Genomic DNA, 18536 nt, shown 5'->3' with positions numbered 1-18536 from the left:
TTGGCCCCATTCCAGACTCTGCATTTCCAGTGGAAGGTCTGAATGGATCCAACACATGTACAACTGTATAGGGGTAGATTACGCGAGTGCAATCATGAACGCGGCCTTTTGCACAGAAATCCTACACGTGTACAACTTACACCTATGCAGGCACTATTCAGATGTTCTGCTCAACATGCAGAGGTCTGGCATCCGATCTTCCTGTCCTCTCAACACACATTCCCTGTACCCTCCAATGCTGCACAAACAGACTAAGGAAGGGGAGGAGAAATAACTTACAGTACTCTCCTGAGCAAAGTGATATTGGGGGGGGGGGAGTAACCCTCTCTTCCCCGCTGCTTCTATTCTCAGCATGTTGCCTCAAATAGATCACTCAAAAGTAGATAAGAGACTAGTTTATTCCTGCATTTTATCCTTCAGACGGCACCGCATCGTCCTCAGGCATGGTGATATTATTACCGGTATTTGACCACAGCAGAAACTGAATATTGGAGGTTTAGTGCAGCAAGGTGCTGTGGTAGAAACTTTAAAATGATCAGGATTGCTGTGGGTGGTGGGTGTGGAGACATCAGCTGTGGCATTAAGTAGCAGGTTTAGAGAAGGAAGGGAGCAGTTATCTGGCAAGTTTCACAAGGCCAGAGTGAGGGTTCTGGACAGATGTTGCCTTTGTAACCTTATCTAGATAGCCTTATCAGAGTAGCACCATTAATTTCTTGGATGATTGATATCTATATTGCTAGTTTGCAATTAGTTTTTCTGGAAGGTCCCTTTCATGATGGGGAGGGCTGTGCAAGGCCCAGCTTCTCAAAGCATCCTGCTGCTTGGATACTCCATACACCTCTTTCCTCTGTGGCATATTCAGGTGGAAAAAGGCTCAATCACCAAACAATGGCCGGGTGACTAGAATCAAGCAACCCTAATCACAAAAACATGCCTTCTCTTCCTCCTTCCCCCTCAGACTTCCCCTTGTTAGTGATAACCATGCTTTATTGTGACATCCCTGGTTTATATAATCAGGGTATGAATTGAAGGCCCAAAGAGTGGGAAATAACTCATTCTTTTATGATTAGAGATTATAGTCTAATCCAGGGATAGTCTAAACCAGGATTGGAGATCCTGGTGCCAGACTACAACTTCCATCATCCCAGATTATTGCCCATGCTGGCTGGGACTTCTAGGAATTGGAGTCCAACAACATCTAGAGGGTCATAGGTTCTCCATCTTGACTATGTACTCCTCCTACTTTCATACACCCCAGCCAGTGTGGTGTAGTGGTTAAGAGCAGTGGACTCGTAATCTGGTGAACTGGGTTCGCTTCCCTGCTCCTGCACATGCAACTGTTGGGTGACCTTGGGCTAGTCACACTTCTCTGAAGTCTCTCAGCCCCACTCACCTCACAGAGTGTTTGTTGTGGGGGAGGAAGGGAAAGGAGATTGTTAGCCGCTTTGAAACTCCTTCGGGTAGTGATAAAGCGGGATATCAAATCCAAACTCTTCTTCTTCTCTTCCTGCTATGCACCACTGCCTACTACTATAAAAACAACAAAGAAATGTGTGGCACCTTAAAAGGGCATCTTAAATCTATTTTGGTAAGCCACCTGTAAGGTGCATAGGAATCTAATAAATAAACAAGTACAGCTCTATCAAAAGTCTAAATTAACTTTTGTCAACCTGGTGCCCTCCAGATGTTTTGGATTAAGCTTCCCACCAGCCTCAGTCAACATGATTGTGCTGGCTGGGGTGTATGAAAATTATAGTGTGGCTCTCAGACTGTATGTAGCACATCAGGTACTTGAAACGTCCCCTTGTTTTTATGACTGCAGTAAGAAAGGCCATGGGAACTGAAAGTTGACCGAGCAGCTGGGAGGCTACAATGCATGCATAACAGGCATACCATGCATAGCTTGGGAGCTGTGTGTCAAGCAGTCTCTCTCATGTCAATAAGAGCAGGTTGTCCTTTCTAGCATGCAAACACCAGTGGTGTAATGAGCTACATTCCAAGACAAGGCCACAAGGGATCTGTGAAGGCCAGTTTTGGAGGGTAATTTTGGAAGAACAAGTTAGACAAATCCCATCTGTGCCTTCAAAAGAGGGGGAAAAGGATGTCTCTGAAAGCTAAGAAAATATTGCAGCATATATATTCAGGGGTTTGTGAGAAAGTGGCAACACTGGAGTTGAGTGTATTTTTATCTCAGCAGTTGATTTATGTGTCTCATCAGTGGCATGGGAAGGGTATTATTCTCTTGCTCACACAGGGAAGGTTGCATGCAAGGAAGGTCCTCACAGCAGAAGGCACCCAAAGAAACATTTTTATATCTAGGTGAACCAGTGGCATCTCATTGAGACAGCAATGGGATTTATCTTTTGGACTGGCCCAGTTTGATCCAGTGTTAATTGACCTAGATCACGTTCATAACAACCCGAATAGCTCTTTGTAATTAATGGGCAAGATCCTTGGCTGGGTGAAGGAAAACAAAGGGAGTGAACCCTGCTATATCCACGGAGGTAGTTCTTGTGCAGGAAGCCTCATCCAAAAGCATCTCTCTCTTTGTGTCAGTGCTGGATTTCCTCTTTCTCCTTTCCTTTGATTCAAGGCTGGTTCTTCCTTCGTACGTTAGTGTATATATTTCACATGGAGAGAATGGATTTAATGGGTCTAAAGCACCATCTTTTAAATTATTTAAGCTCCCTTGTGTTCTGCTCTGTCCAAACCCTTTGTTCATCTTGGCTAGATAAAGTGAGTTCCCTGCAATTTACTTGTATTTTGGAGGAAAGGCTTTCTTTTTTAGAAGACTTTTAAAAAGCAAAGTCTTGTTTCTATGCCTAGGCTTTAAAGATCTAAAGAAACTTTTCTATTCTTTTTGGTAACAGTCTATGATTGCCCCAATTTTTGTGTATGCCAAAATTCCTCCTGTTCTCATGATTGAGCAGCCCACTGTACATTATTAAAGAGTCTCTGTCTCCCATTTAGAGATGGCAGAACATCCAGGATGGGAGTGCACTGATCAAAGCAGCGCATAAAAACAGAGAACTTTCAGAAAAGTCTGAATATTTTTCAGATGACACTGCATATCTGAAAGAAAAAGTTGCAATGTTATTGTCTGTGGAAGGAAAATTCCCAGTTCTTTTCTCCCTTTCCATCATTATCATTTATGTTATACAGTTCTCTGTGTTCACCTCTCATACACGATTTCAATAATTTTACATCAGCTGCCTAAGGCAGGTCAATATTCACTGCTGTACTGCAGTGCAGATATATGGCAGCAGCTGGCTCTGAGAAACAGTAGCTTTCAATATGCCACTTACAATACATATCTACTCTGAAGTAAGTCCCATTGGATTCAGTGGGGCATAATCCCAGGGTTAGTAAATGGGCATAGGACTGCAATTTTATTGAGACCGTAACTTAGTTGAGATTTGAACCACACACTTTCTGGCTCTTGTTCTTAACCTCTGTACTAGCTCCAATATATTTCTCAGAAATGATTGAACGGCCTTAGAGGGCATGACTACATTATTATCCATCCTCTGCTGCTGTTAATCTCCCAAAGCTGGCAGTGTGACCCTATAGCCTTTCTGAAAGTGTGTTTTCTGTTTTTGATACCGAGCATCATTATTACTAATGGTCATTATCTTAGCAAGTTTTAGTATTAGTGGTGTACAGTAGTGGAAGGGGAAATAAAGAGAGGGCAGCTTGGGGACTTTTTCCAGGTCAGGAGGGATGATTTAAACTGCTGATGCACCGGGTGATGGAAGTACCATCCTTTTTCTAGGTTGTGAATTAGGTGAGAACGAGATTTTCCAGCTTGTGACAGATTAGCATAGTAGCAGTCAGAGGAAGAGAAGAATGATCAAGCAGAGAATGGATACTTTTTAACTTTTCTTTAATGGGGTTCCTACTTCAGTCAAGCAGTTTAACCAGGGACACTTCTTTGTGTGAGCATTTGCCTTTCATATTAAAAGATACGGTAAAGGATGCATTACAGGTGGCTTAAAAAGGTCTGTTGAATCTAAATGTGTTTTACAAGTTGAAATTGATGCAGTCAGAAGTAAGCACCCACTGAGTTCAAAGGGGCTTGCTCCCGGGTAAGCAACTATGCATAGGATTGCAGCCATGCTGATCCTAATAAATTAGGTATTGCACATTATAGCGCTGCTCTTTGGTGTGCATGTGTTTATGATTGTGCAAATATATGTGTGTGGATCTCAATTGTGGCTTTGTGTGTAAATCTGTATGCATTACATGTGTTTTGGTTTGAGCACAGGTCTTTATAAGAGCCTAGCATGCCATTTTTTTTATTTTTTTTAAACCCCTAAAACTTGAATGACTTTAAGAGAATTGAAGAAACTATTATTTCCTGGGAGCATAGCTGCCAATGAAGCATAGCTATGCTGAGTAAGTCATAACCATGGGGTTCATTTTAAGTACTATTTATATGTTTCTAAACATGGCTATGGGGTGTGTGATGATAATATGTTCCTGAACTTCAAAAGTCACCACTACTGTAAATACTGGACAATTTACATTTCTTCAGGTGTCCAAGAACCCCATACCCACCTTTAATCAGCATCTGACATGTCAGTATTTTTACTGTTTTAAAGCAGTTTCTCAAATTACCGGTAGTGTCAATTTTCCAGAATGCTTTTGGAAAGTTTCCATAGTGTGTTTCCCCCTGCTATGGGATGAAGTCAGTGTGTTTTCCTTCTTAACATGTGCTGACTTTATTTTTTGTTTACTGAAGAGACATTTAAAACGAAACATAGGAGAAATGGAGGCAACAGGAACAGCAGTGGTCCAACACGACATGGCAGCAGAGTGGGATAAATTGCCCCCCAAATACTGAGAAAATACATGATGTGACCTCTGACAAGCATTTGAGAATCGCATTCTGGGAAGCAAGTCTCAAAGATTTTTTACAGGGACCAAATATTTTTGTTAACCTAAACTTTCAAGAAAAAGTCAGGTCACGGAAACTGCACAAAAATAAAGATGAATTAATATTTGATATAGTCCACAATTAATTCTTCTTATGTATCTGTGGAATGCAAGAACATCTTCCTTCACCTTCATTCCTTAGCCTCCTTTAAGTTTAAACCAACATGATTTTCAGATTTCTTTGTGTGAACACTTTCAGGAGTACCAAAAATTTCTTTTCTGTTTGAAAGTTTTTTGAGCATTCTTTTTTTTGTAAAAAAAAAAGAAAAGCCTTTCCATTCATTTATACTGCTTTCAATTGCTCTCGTTCTCAACTGCATTCACTTGCCTCATGTCATGTAACCATATATGATTGACTACCTCCTATTATGACATCATCTCATTTATTATATGATCTGTCATTGGCTGGGATGATCTATGTGGCTAATTCAGGAAAGAGAAAGAAATAGCAGTTAGGGGGAAAGATGATGAATCTTTGCTGTAGCCAGAAAGAAAATACCGCATGGAAGTCGCTATTGCTGATCGAAAAGTAAAAATAGTATTTGGTGCAGCACTCTTATTTTTAGGTTTCACAGACCCAACTTTCCGCTCTTCCCGATCCTTGCAAAATAGATCTGGATGGAGAGCACATCTCTTGAGTTCTCTTCTACTGAGCAGGGTGCAAACTACTTAACATGCATTTACTAGTACTTAAACTGCTTTCGTTTCATTTTATTTCAGTAAGCCTAAGTGGGCATAAGTGGTGGTATGGTAGAGAGTACTTTATGTCCCATAGTGAAGAATCAGATGCTTCTGTAGCCTTAGTGGTTCCTTGAGGCTTTTGAAAGTGTTCCGATTTGAACAGTATGTTCAATCAAAATAAAACACGATTAACTTTGTCTCCAGGGAGCTGCCTTCTGAGAATCAAGAAGGTGTGAATCGAATGTCTGCCAACATTGTCCTGTTCACTTTCACCCTATTGCCAAACCTGTGAAGAGGTCAATTTCCCTGGTGTGACTCTGTGCAAAACTGTTTCTCGCAGATACGGCCTGTAAGTGAACGGCGTGCTGAGATCCAGGAAGGATAATATTTTACTGTGCGCAGGAATGTGTTGAGTCTGTATACAATGCCAAACGATGGCTGTAAGAAATATCACTTAGAATGGCAGAAGCTGTGCTTGGCATGGGTGGGGCTGCCTTCTGGCAGGTTTAGAGCCAGGCAAGGATGAAAAAACAAGGGGACAAAGTTTAACAGAGGGTGCTTTAAGAGTTCTTTAGAAGCCACATATGCAAATAAGCACCAAGAGGAAATACTCAGCGTATGTAGGAGAGTGAGTTCTCCTTGGGAGTAAAAAGGTAAAGGTAAAGGTACCCCTGACCATTAGGGCCAGTCACGGATGACTCTGGGGTTGCGGCGCTCATCTTGCTCTATAGGCCGAGGGAGCTGGCGTTTGTACGCAGACAGCTTCTGGGTCATGTGGCCAGCATGACTAAGCCGCTTCTGGCAAACCAGAGCAGCGCACGGAAACGCTGTTTACCTTCCCGCTGGAGCGGTACCAATTTATCTACTCGCACTTTGATGTGCTTACGAACTGCTACGTGGGCAGTAGCTGGGACCGAGCAACGGGAGCTCACCCTGTCACGGGTATTTGAACCGCCGACCTTCTGATCGGCAAGCCCTAGGCTCAGTGGTTTACACCACAGCATCTTGGGAGTAGGTCATGTTTTTTCATGAGCTTTTACAACTATACCCTATAACCTTTTTAAAATGTGGCTCTTGTTGGGGGTGTGTGTCAATGGGTTATTGTTTTTCTTTTGATTTTATATATTATGATATTTTCTGTGAACTGCCCTGAGACCTCCAGGCAGTATATAAATTCAATAAATAAATAAATAATAATAATAATAAATAATAACAATACAACTTCTTGTTGGGAAACATTAGCAGGGGGCCATTGTAACACATAGTTAGAATGCAGACATGGAATGAGAAATCAATACACTTCATATTATTACTTTCTTATTATAGGGACTTTCTCCTTTTTTAAATAAATGACAATCCCTTTGTTATCTAGTCATTTCAAGACAAGGTCATTTTTCAAAGCCCTGTGAGATTGTGAGGGAAATTATTGCAGAGGTTCTGACAAGCATAAGGAACTAAAATCACCCTAGGGAGCACTGGCAGACACCTTGCAAGGCTCCTTTTGACGCTATATAGAACAGCATTGATGGCTGTAATTATTTTTGATGTCATTTAAAATAAACTGAAAAAGTCTGGCTGACTTGAAAGGGCATTTTGAAATGTCTTAATATATGGAGAGCACTCTTCATTATCTGAATGCCTCATCAGATAATCCAAACATTTGGAAGTTGTTCACACAGAGTTATTATGGGAGAGGACACATTGTGGATTAGATAACTATAATTTTTGGATTAGTGGCAGCCATATGGCAACGTGACTGGCGATAAGCCCTGGTCCTGAACGAACACCAGAGGGCGAGGCAAATCCCTGGGCACCCACTCCTAATAGCTGATCTGAAGGCAGTGAAGCCAGTCTGGATTTTCCTCCGCTCTGATGTTAAAACCCTAGAACCTCCCACTCAGTTACCTATAGGAATGCTGCTCCTGCTTTTGCCCGTTGGCCCTCGCCTGGGGTCTTGCAAACCAGAAAGAAATGCTACTCTTATCCTGACATGTTCCTCCATCTTCCATAGGCCCAGCATGGGATCTACAGAACACCATAAAGGGAACCAATGGCTATAGTTAAAAAACAAATCAGTACCACAATCTCCTCCTCCTCCTCCTCTTCTTTCTCCTTTGTGCATCTACTTGCGGGTCGATGACCCGCCACCCGCGTGGAGTAAATAAGACACAAGGACACAAGATTTTAGGTTAATGGGTAAAATAAGGCCACAACTTTATTGGTTATAGCATGTGAGTGGTATTGGCTTAGGCACTGGATGGGAACGCAACATGTGACTCCACCCGACCGGTGTGGAGACACTTTAGGTTAACGAACAGTGGGAGGAGCTTGTTGATGCAATACAACTGGGTGATTTCCCTGACGTCACCAGGGCCTTGGCCTTAACCCCATCAGGGCATCAGACAGGATCCGCGACCGCTGGATCTCCTTAACGGGATACCCCTAGGAGGTAGGTAGGTGATGGCCTCAACCTGACCTCCGGCATACAACACAGATACATCACATATTGAATACTGTATATTCCTGCGTATAAGACTACTTTTTAACCCAGGAAAATCTTCTCCAAAGTCGGGGGTCGTCTTATACGCCGGGTCGTATTTCTTATATGGCGAGTATATCCCAAACTCTATATTTTAACTGGAAAAGTTGGGGGTTATGCCCAGTCGTCTTATACGCCGGAATATACGGTAATCCAATGCCTAACCGCCAATACCAAAAGTTGTGATGAATTGCTATGAGGTAGGCGCAAAAACCAAGAGGCCGGTGCCAATTTGCCATATGGATAAAAAAACTCATACCAGGCCCCTTGGGCAACCAAGGCGACCAACCAAAGTCCATAGCAAGGTCAGAGCAAAGCGGAGCCTAAAGGGGGGGAGGGCGGGAGATCCAATGCGGGCGGGATGTAGAGTGAGAAAATTCCCGCCACCGCAGCTGCTCAAAAGCAGCCAGACTCTGCCCCCCAGCGAGCCCTATTGGCCAGCTGATGGGGCTTAATACAGCGGCGAGGAGGGGCTGATGCAGGGGGCCAAACACGGCCCCTGAAAGCGCGGGAGGCTGACCCCGCCCACAACTCCTCCCCTCTGGAATGGAGGAGAGCTCTTGCTGGAAGCAATTATGCCAACAGACCTGTCAGCCCCACCAAACATTACATTGCTGTCTGTTGGCTCACACTCCCTACCTTGCAATTTCTAATGGTTTCTATCCCAGGCATGAAGCTATCCACAGTGCCATTTAGCATAAGAAATAATTTTGCAACATGCTTTTCAAAGGTCGTGTTGTCTCTTTCCCCCTTCCACTATTTGAAGCAACTGCTACACATCTCTCTAATTCACAAGACTAGTTCTCAGAGCTTTTTCTTTAGATCACCACATCAAAGTCAGCCTTTGGAGACTAGGATTGAAAACTGGCCCACTTTTTAATATCCCTTGTACTGTATGTGTGCACATGTTTAATATCCTGCAACCTTCGTTCAGTCTTGGTTCTCTGTACCATTTGTATATACAGACATTTCTTGTTGCCCAGACATTACATGGCCATTAAGTCTTGGAGGCCACGAGGGGTCTGTTGAACCATGCTTTGCTGGCAAATGTTTGCAAGGCTGCTGCATCCTGTCTTGAATCTAGTAACCTGAAAGCTGTTTTGAAGTAGAAGATTTCATCATCTAGATTAAGAACAGCTAAAGCATGCCAGCATCCAAACTCCAGACACTAGAAATTAGATGCCGACATTCTTGAACTGTTCCAAATATTTGTATGTTAAAATGAAACCACGATGTAGGTGGCTAGGCTTGCTAAACGGCATTTCCCTCGCTTTTGTTAAGAGTCCAGCCTTCCAAACACTGTCATGTTTATCACAACGGGCTTGTGCAGGAGCACCATGTGGGCAATTCCACCCTTGATGAAGAAAGTAGAATTACACAATGAATTTTGTAGATGCCTTTGCAATGCGAATGTGACAAGAAGGGTGAAGCCGCCCTGATAACTACCCAGTAAGTGATAATTGATCTAGGTTATAGATAATACCAAGTTTGACAGGTATGGCCATTTTGACTTGTTCTGATTGCTTATCTGGACTACTGCCCTAATGAATTAAAATGATGCCACCCAAAATAAAAAGATAATAAGCTAGCTGAATTTATTTTTTTTCTGGGTTACAACAACAACAACAACAACAAAACCACCGGTGTGGCATGGTGATAGAACCAGGGAGACCAGGATTCAGCCATATGAAGCTCACTGGGTGACCTTCGACCAGCAATTATCTCTCCAGCTGTGTATTCACCATGCATTTAAAGAACATTTAAAGCACATTCCCCTACCCCAAGAATCCTGAGAACTGTAGGTTGTTAAGGGTGTGGGTAATTGTAGCTCTGTGAGAGGTAAACTATAGTTTCCAGTATTCTTTGAGGGATGCTTTAAAAGTTTGGTGCGTATGCAACCTCAACCTGTCCTACCTCACAAGGCTGTTGTGGGGATAAAATGGAACGGGGAGACCCATAGGCATTGCTTTGAGCTCCATGGAGGAAAGAAAGGATAGCAATGTAGCAAAACCAGCAACAACCCATTGAGAGTTCCTTTGTATGCATTTCCCTTAAGTGTTACTCGAAATGACTGCTGGTGAAGGGGAACTATAGTAGGCTTGTTCGAGATACATTTTAGTCCCAAGGAGTATAGTTACATAAGGAATAACCAGCTGCAGAAACTCCCTGAAAAAGTGATCTCCAAGCAAAACTGTTGAGGAAGCATTCACAGCCATACGTACGTGATTCTCACAGTCTGCCAAGCACCCAAATCCAAACACTTTGTGCCTTCACATAATTGTGAAATCAAACATGGGGGGAGGGGGAAATCACACAATGAGCTTTTCGTGAAAGGCACTTGAGAATAGAAGGACTGGTGTGACGGGCAGGAGGAAGAAGAAACTAGGGCACAGCTGACCTACTTTTTACCCATACTCAGACCCAGTCACACATCTCGTTAAAAGTTCTAGTAACTCGATTCTAGTCTTATTACAGATATATATTTTTCCTACTCGGGTTGCACTGGCACAGGACAAAGCATTCCTTCGGTTTTTGGTTTTTCTGTTTTTGTTTTTAAGGTCAGTGGAAATCAACCCTTTCTCAGTCCTCGACAGGTGTGAAAGTAGTTTGGCTCTGCCAATCTTGGATTGGAAATAGAAGTACGGCAATGTCACCCAAAAAGTCTCAGCACAATTTTGAGCTCTGCTGGAGATGGCAATCCCCTAAAAGCCCAGTAGCCGGATTTGTCACATTAAATGGTTCCAGCTGGAATAAGTTTAAACTTAAAAGGGAGTTGCAGCATAAATCCAGTTGAGATAGCTGGGTTGTTTGGGAAGAAAGCACCCAACTCTATTACACAAACTGAATACATTCGACCCTTTGAAATGAAATGCGGCCTACAAAAGTGTGTTCTGCTTGATAAAGTTAGCGGTAAAATAAATGAACCCTCCTTACCCCTTCCATAGGGATCCTGGGACTGGCAGTCAGCCTGAATTGATTGAGTTGCACAGCTCTCGGCTCTCCCTGGAATCTCCTGATGGAGGCAGGAGAGGAGAGGACCCCAGATCTTTGCAGCGAGCCAAACTTCATCCTGTTGGGTCCAAATCTGATTCCATCCAACAAGCGGATCAAAAGCAAGTTGGCTGGAAGCTCCTCAATGCTGCAGAGGACCAGGGCTCGGCATTCAGGGCACCGAAGCTCCTTGTGTGACTTCAAGATCCTCTGGAGGCAAGGTTTGCAGAAGGTGTGCTGACAGGGGAGTACTTTGGCCGAGACGTCCAGCTTCTCCAGGCACACTGGGCATTCTAGCATGTCAAAAAAGGCCGAATCATCCATACTCCTTCTCCCCCCCCCTTTTCAATGAAGAAATCCAATTTCAAAGCAGAGCCAGGAAACTCCACATGATGTTTGCCGTGACCAAATACGTTGCTTCAGGAAGGACGCTTGCAATTGTTAGGATCCGAAAACTGCCATCCTGTAAGGAGAAAACAGCAGAGAGGGAGAGACAAATTGCAGCACCTGACTACTTTGGTATTATGAAATGCATGCCACCTACAAGTCGAAGCAAAGCCTCATGAGCCGATTTGTATGGTGTGTTCCAACCCCCCCAAAAACAAAGAAAGTTTGGCATTAGTCATTTGCGAATACAAGTATCAGTAAGCAGAATCATATCCATTGGCTGATGTGTGGCAGGAAGGAGGCAGCTACATCTCACACGCTGCCACAGGTGGTTATAAAAATAAAAACTAGAGGATCCCATAAATTCCACACCAGGGCATTATGTTCCTATTCAGGTGTATTTCCCGAGGGATCAGTCCATCTTAAAAATGGCATGCAAAGAATAACTGTGAAAGCAGTAAAAATGATCACTCCAGATAAAAGCCAGAAGGTGTTCTGGTAAAACACATGGCTGAACACATTCCTGCCTCCACTCCCCCTTTCTAAACAGGCCAACATTGAACAGGCATTGCTCTGTTGGCCCACCCACAGTGTTTCACACTCTCTCAAAAAGGCATCTCTCTTCATTCTCTAGATTTTCTCATCTGCAAGTCACTTTGACGGCAATCATTACTTTGGCATACCTGGGAGTAAAAGAGCCTCGCTTGACTTGAGGAGACTGGCAGTTTTTGTCTCTTGCCTCTTCTTAGCTGACTTAATCATCCAAAGCCAGCCTGAGAAATCAGTATTCCTCCCACAGCAGAAAAAGTGACTCAACCTGTTTGGCACCTTTCACAACTGTAAGCCGAGCAGAAGTGAAGCAGATAGGTAAATTCCAGATTCAAGTCCTGGCCTGCAAAAACCAGCACCGACCCATATCACACAGAGGAGTGTGTGTGTGTGTGTGTTTGTGTGGCTGAATAAAGATCTAAGGTTGCCAAGTTCTCTCTCCACCCCCTTCCTTAGAAAGAAATACCCCCCCCCCACAACTCAGCATTAGACAGTTCAAATCATTATCCACTGAACAAGTTTCACCCTGATGAAGAAGGGTCATAAGCTTTGGGAGTTAAACCTTCTCTTCCAGAATGCTTCTCCTTTCTGAAGAAGGAAGCTGTGGAAAAAGAAAAAAAGGAACTGGAGCAAGCTACTAATTTCTGAGTGCTACTGACCTTGTGTTCATGACCCTCTTTAAAATGAGCTCAGCTTGTGAAATAACAGCTTCTGATCTGGCTCTTTCCCTTTCTTTTACTCCCCAAATTGCAGCCAAGTCGAAAACTTTAACTAGGTGCATTACTCACTTAGCTCAACTTAACACGTGCTGCCTTGTTAACTCGTAGGTTGCCAAGCTGATCCTCCTACACATATTTCAGGCAAGGGAGAATGGCTAAGTCTGATTCTGAACCAGGAGTGTAATTTAGGCTTGATGTGAACTATTCTGGCTCTGTATCACTGTAACATAGATCAATAACTGGGCTCAGACATTTTATTAACATTTTTAAAAAGCATTTTATGAAGCTTATCCTGTTTTAGGAACAGAGGAGGAGGAGTGTAAAAGGATGACAGAGAATAAAAAACACAAAGCAAGCCTCTGCACAAATGACTAGAAAACACCAACTAGCATGATAAATGCATTTTTAGGGGATTAAGAGGGTGAATTGAAGCTTGAGCTGTAATTGGGATCATCTGAAAAGAGTATGATTGTGCAGAATTAAGCTACTTTGCATAAAAAACATCACTCTCTGCAACATTATTACTTTTTCAACAAAACAAGATAGGAGAAATCTAAAATAAAAGCCTCCAGGTGATTAGTTTAGCTCTGGAGAAAGAAACAGATACGCTGCTTCTGAAATGCCAGCCTTTGTTCCAGCCTCGTGTGATCTCTGTAGGACGGTTAATTTTGGATGTTCTCCTGTGGGATGTTTATAAGAACTGCTTTAGGAAAACCCTGACAGCATTTGAAATCTCAATTAAGTTGGTTGGTTTTTGTTTTGTTTTTTTTGTTCTTGTTCTAATGCATAGCTGAGCTTGAACTACATGCAGAGGTTTTTTCTTGGATAAGGACAAGCTGGATCTAGGGCAACTTGTGACACCAAGTATGAAATAAGGCATGAGACATAGAACTGCAAAGTTGGAGGAGACCATGAGAGCCATCTAGTCCAACCTCCTGCAATTCAGGAATCTTTCACCCAACGTCGGGTTCAAACCTTGGATCCTAAGAGTCTCATACTGAGCTATCTGAACTGATCCTTTGCCCAGCTGTGTATTGTTTTCGAAGACAGTGGTAGCTACCATCAACGCAGAAGAGTTTCCAGAGGTTGTTGTCTCTATTTTGTAATATTTCCACCACTGGAATATTTAGAAAGTAATCCTAAATCCACGCTACCGCCCATAGCATGGCAAGGCTTTAGGGAGTGGTGGGGCCACTGCTGTATCTACTGCCCTGCCACACACAATGGGCAGGGTACAAGGCAGGGGCAGGCAGATGGTTGTGCCAGCCTGGATTGGGCCAGATGCTGTCATGTGACAGCAGTGGGGCCAGTCAGATTTTGAGTCGCCTCTGCCCTGCCCCTTCCACACACATTTGCGCTTTCACAATGCAGTTCTCTGGTTGAGTAATGTGTTCAAAACCTCATAAAAAGGTAAAGGTAAAGGACCCCTGACAGTTAAGTCCAGTTGCGAACGACTCTGGCGTTGCGGTGTTCATCTTGCTCCTTTGGCCGAGGGAGCCGGCGTACAACTTCCGGGTCATGTGGCCAGCATGACTAAGCTGATTCTGGCGAACCAGAGGAACGCACGGAAATGCTGTTTACCTTCCCGCCGAAAGCACTTTGACGTGCTTTCGAACTGCTAGGTTGGCAGGAGCTGGGACTGTACACGGGAGCTCACCCCGTCACAGGGATTCAAACCGCTGACCTTCCGATCAGCAAGCTCAAGGTTCAGTGGTTTACACCACAGCGCCACCCACGTCCCAGGGTAAAGGGTGCATATAAACACTTCTATTCATGAAAAATGCAAACATTCTGGTAAAGTGCTCACCAAAAATGTGTTTGTTAGTCAAAACAGCATACCCACATACATTTATTAGGAGAAATTTGCATTAAAATGTTGACAAATTTTATGGGTATTTTTTTTTAAAAAAATGCAAATTGCAGTGGAAATGTGGAGAACTGAAGACTGAAAAAACGAGAACAAAAATTGAGAGTTTTGTCCATCCCTATAAAAAAAGTCAACAAAACAAAACAGAGTAACAATTGTTAGGTATAATGTATACCAGACATCCCCAGACTTCGGCCCTCCAGATGTTTTGGACTACAATTCCCATCTTCCCTGACCACTGGTCCTGTTAGCTAGGGATCATGGGAGTTGTAGGCCAGAACATCTGGAGGGCTGCAGTTTGGGGATGCCTGATGTATACTATAGCACCTAATGTAGAACCTGAAAGGGGATCCCTATCTAAGACAGAGAACTTGCTAGGATGGAGGGGGCAATCATACTACATATTTTGAAGGTGTGTGTGCACATGTGCGCATTCATTAAATGCTCATGTATTCATGAAATTCAGAGGATTTCATTGCGCAGTGAAGTTTAGTCCTCTGCCTTCATTCATTTCCACATGGAAATTAGTGCATGGAGGTGGGGCTGCAGTTGTGCCCACTGGCTCCCATCCAGCTCTTTCTGTGTTCAAGGTGTCATTTTCAAAGAAAGCCTGTGCTCTTACACCTTAATATGGATGAGATGAACATGCATGTTCAGATGTATAGGCATCTTGAGCATGCTGCAGTCACAGATATGACCTTGATGCCTCTCCCCATAGGTATGCATCAAGTCAGAGGTTGACTGAGTCTGACCTTATGTGATCTTGATACACATGATGAAAATAATTAATAATAATGTAAATGGCAATGAACTGGACATCATGGAGCGAGCAATGGAAGAATGGGAAGAACACAGCAGGATTTCTAAGCATTTGCGCAATATAAGCCATACCCCGAAAATAAGACATAGTGATAGGCGCAGTTCTGGAGGGCCCCAAGGAAGAGGCGAGGCTGGATGCGTAATAAAAAATAAGGCATCCCCTGAAAATAAGCCACTGTGTGGTTTTTTTAAAGGAAAAATAAATATAAGACGGTGTCTTATTTTCGGAGAAACACGGTAGGGTGTCTTGGCTGCTAGTTACTAGATGCTACCAATTATAGATCTAAAGCTAACTGCTTGTCCTCCCACCCATAAATACTCCACACAAGTCCTGTATTGTTGCTCCCTTTGAAGGCTGGTAGAAACAAAAGATGTACTTACCTGTGTTTTCAGACTTTCAAACTAATGCCTGGGAGGGGAGGAACTAAATCATATTGGCTTGCATGAACAATTGTTCCAAAGTTCCAGAAACTAATAATTTTGGGGTTGTTTTTTTTCCTGCTTGAAGTTATAATCCAGTAATAAGGCATCATTTTAGGTAGCATCTGCACTTGCTGTTCCACCCCTGGTATGTCTAAGGAAATGAGGGGCACTATCAGAGATGTAAAATTTCCGGAAATTTTGAAGCTTGGAAAAAAACACCCCGGTTTTATTGGGAAAAAACGGAATTTTTTGGAAAAATTGAAAAAAATGCTACATTAGCACTTCTTTTTTCTTTTCCAGATTGAAAGTCATTCTGTTACTTTAGAAACATAAAATATAACTATGGACAATTTTAATGGGCATAAAATTATCACAACTAGCATATTAAAATATAGTGTCTTCAAACACGAACTGAAATCTAACTTGTCATTCATCACTCTTTGCTATGCAACATGCTTACTCCACCTCCCATGTTTTGCCCACGAGACCTTGTATATTTCCTCACATCTGATGTATGTGGTCTGTTAAGTTAGTTTATTTCATTTTTAAAGACTGTTTCCCACCATTTAATGTTTAAAATATTTTCATTTCCCCCCCCCTTTCATAACACATAATTTTAGCATAGCCTGACCTTGAACACCAGTACAGTACGTGAGTCCCTTACTGAATTACCTTCTGGAAAAGATACACGAGCAGCAGAGAGCTGGCCAGAGTAAGGCCTGCTGGTGAGAACAATATTGCCACTTTTAAAATTGGGCAGAGCATGCAAATTACTGAACTACAAAAAAACTTAGCGGTCATGTCCCAGTTTCAGAATTGTGGTGGCCATGTTGTGAAACCCACACACCTTGTCACAATTCCTCCTACATAGTTCCTGCACATATATCAAAAAGTAGTTTTGGCAACTGAGTTCCACATTTGTAGGTGGCTTATTCTTGGCTGCTTCTAATAGTATGTAAAACTACTCTTAGGTAAATATATATACTGGACTGTAGCAAATCATTATGCGTGTTGATGGACTCTCTCTCTTTCTGCACCACCTTCTGCTTGTTGTTGTTTAGTCGTTTAGTCGTGTCCGACTCTTCGTGACCCCATGGACCATAGCACGCCAGGCACTCCTGTCTTGCACTGCCTCCCGCAGTTTGGTCAAACTCATGTTCGTAGCTTCGAGAACACTGTCCAACCATCTTGTCCTCTGTCGTCCCCTTCTCCTAGTGCCCTCAATCTTTCCCAACATCAGGGTCTTTTCCAAGGATTCTTCTCTTCTCATGAGGTGGCCAAAGTATTGGAGCCTCAGCTTCACGATCTGTCCTTCCAGGGAGCACTCAGGGCTGATTTCCTTAAGAATGGATAGGTTTGATCTTCTAGCAGTCCATGGGACTCTCAAGAGTCTCCTCCAGCACCATAATTCAAAAGCATCAATTCTTCGACGATCAGCCTTCTTTATGGTCCAGCTCTCACTTCCATACATCACTACTGGGAAAACCATAGCTTTAACTATACGGACCTTTGTCAGCAAAGTGATGTCTCTGCTTTTTAAGATGCTGTCTAGGTTTGTCATTGCTTTTCTCCCAAGAAGCAGGCGTCTTTTAATTTCGTGACTGCTGTCACCATCTGCAGTGATCAAGGAGCCCAAGAAAGTAAAATCTCTCACTGCCTCCATTTCTTCCCCTTCTATTTGCCAGGAGGTGATGGGACCAGTGGCCATGATCTTGGTTTTTTTGATGTTGAGCTTCAGACCATATTTTGCGCTCTCCTCTTTCACCCTCATTAAAAGGTTCTTTAATTCCTCCTCGCTTTCTGCCATCAAGGTTGTGTCATCTGCATATCTGAGGTTGTTGATATTTCTTCCGGCAATCTTAATTCCGGTTTGGGATTCATCTAGTCCAGCCTTTCGCATGATGAATTCTGCATATAAGTTAAATAAGCAGGGAGACAATATACAACCTTGTCGTACTCCTTTCCCAATTTTGAACCAATCAGTTGTTCCATATCCAGTTCTAACTGTAGCTTCTTGTCCCACATAGAGATTTCTCAGGAGACAGATGAGGTGATCAGGCACTCCCATTTCTTTAAGAACTTGCCATAGTTTGCTGTGGTCGACACAGTCAAAGGCTTTTGCATAGTCAATGAAGCAGAAGTAGACGTTTTTCTGGAACTCTCTAGCTTTCTCCATAATCCAGCGCATGTTTGCTATTTGGTCTCTGGTTCCTCTGCCCTTTCGAAATCCAGCTTGCACTTCTGGGAGTTCTCGGTCCACATACTGCCTAAGCCTGCCTTGTAGAATTTTAAGCATAACCTTGCTAGCGTGTGAAATGAGCGCAATTGTGCGGTAGTTAGAGCATTCTTTGGCACTGCCCTTCTTTGGAATTGGGATGTAGACTGATCTTTTCCAATCCTCTGGCCATTGCTGAGTTTTCCAAACTTGCTGGCATATTGGGTGTAGCACCTTAACAGCATCATCTTTTAAAATTTTAAATAGTTCAGCTGGAATATCATCACTTCCACTGGCCTTGTTATTAGCAATGCTTTCTAAGGCCCATTTGACTTCACTCTCCAAAATGTCTGGCTCAAGGTCAGCAACCACACTACCTGGGGTGTATGAGACCTCCATATCTTTCTTTCA

General features: G+C 43.0%; 1 protein-coding gene across 5 annotated transcripts in view; it reads right to left on the bottom strand.

The window, feature by feature from the left end:
* SH3RF2 (SH3 domain containing ring finger 2) overlaps positions 1-18536 on the bottom strand; it is a 103461-nt gene that overhangs the window by 70798 nt on the left and 14127 nt on the right. For 2 of the 5 annotated variants that reach the window (XM_035105342.2, XM_035105344.2), the window contains 2 exons: positions 12217-12370; positions 11090-11609 (listed from right to left, as the gene is read on the bottom strand). In XM_035105342.2, the coding sequence (XP_034961233.2) occupies positions 11090-11470 (381 nt within the window). In that variant the 5' untranslated portion in view covers positions 11471-11609; positions 12217-12370. Of the gene's footprint in view, positions 1-11089; positions 11610-12216; positions 12371-12741; positions 17571-18536 lie in introns of those variants that run through there. The other 3 variants (XM_035105345.2, XM_035105348.2, XM_035105346.2) reach the window with 3 other exon arrangements.

This window comes from Zootoca vivipara, chromosome 2 (genome assembly GCF_963506605.1).
Source record: "Zootoca vivipara chromosome 2, rZooViv1.1, whole genome shotgun sequence".
In the NCBI taxonomy this organism is placed as follows: domain Eukaryota; kingdom Metazoa; phylum Chordata; class Lepidosauria; order Squamata; family Lacertidae; genus Zootoca; species Zootoca vivipara.
Note: the sequence above shows the minus strand (reverse complement) of the source record. Positions and strands in the feature narration are given on the sequence as shown.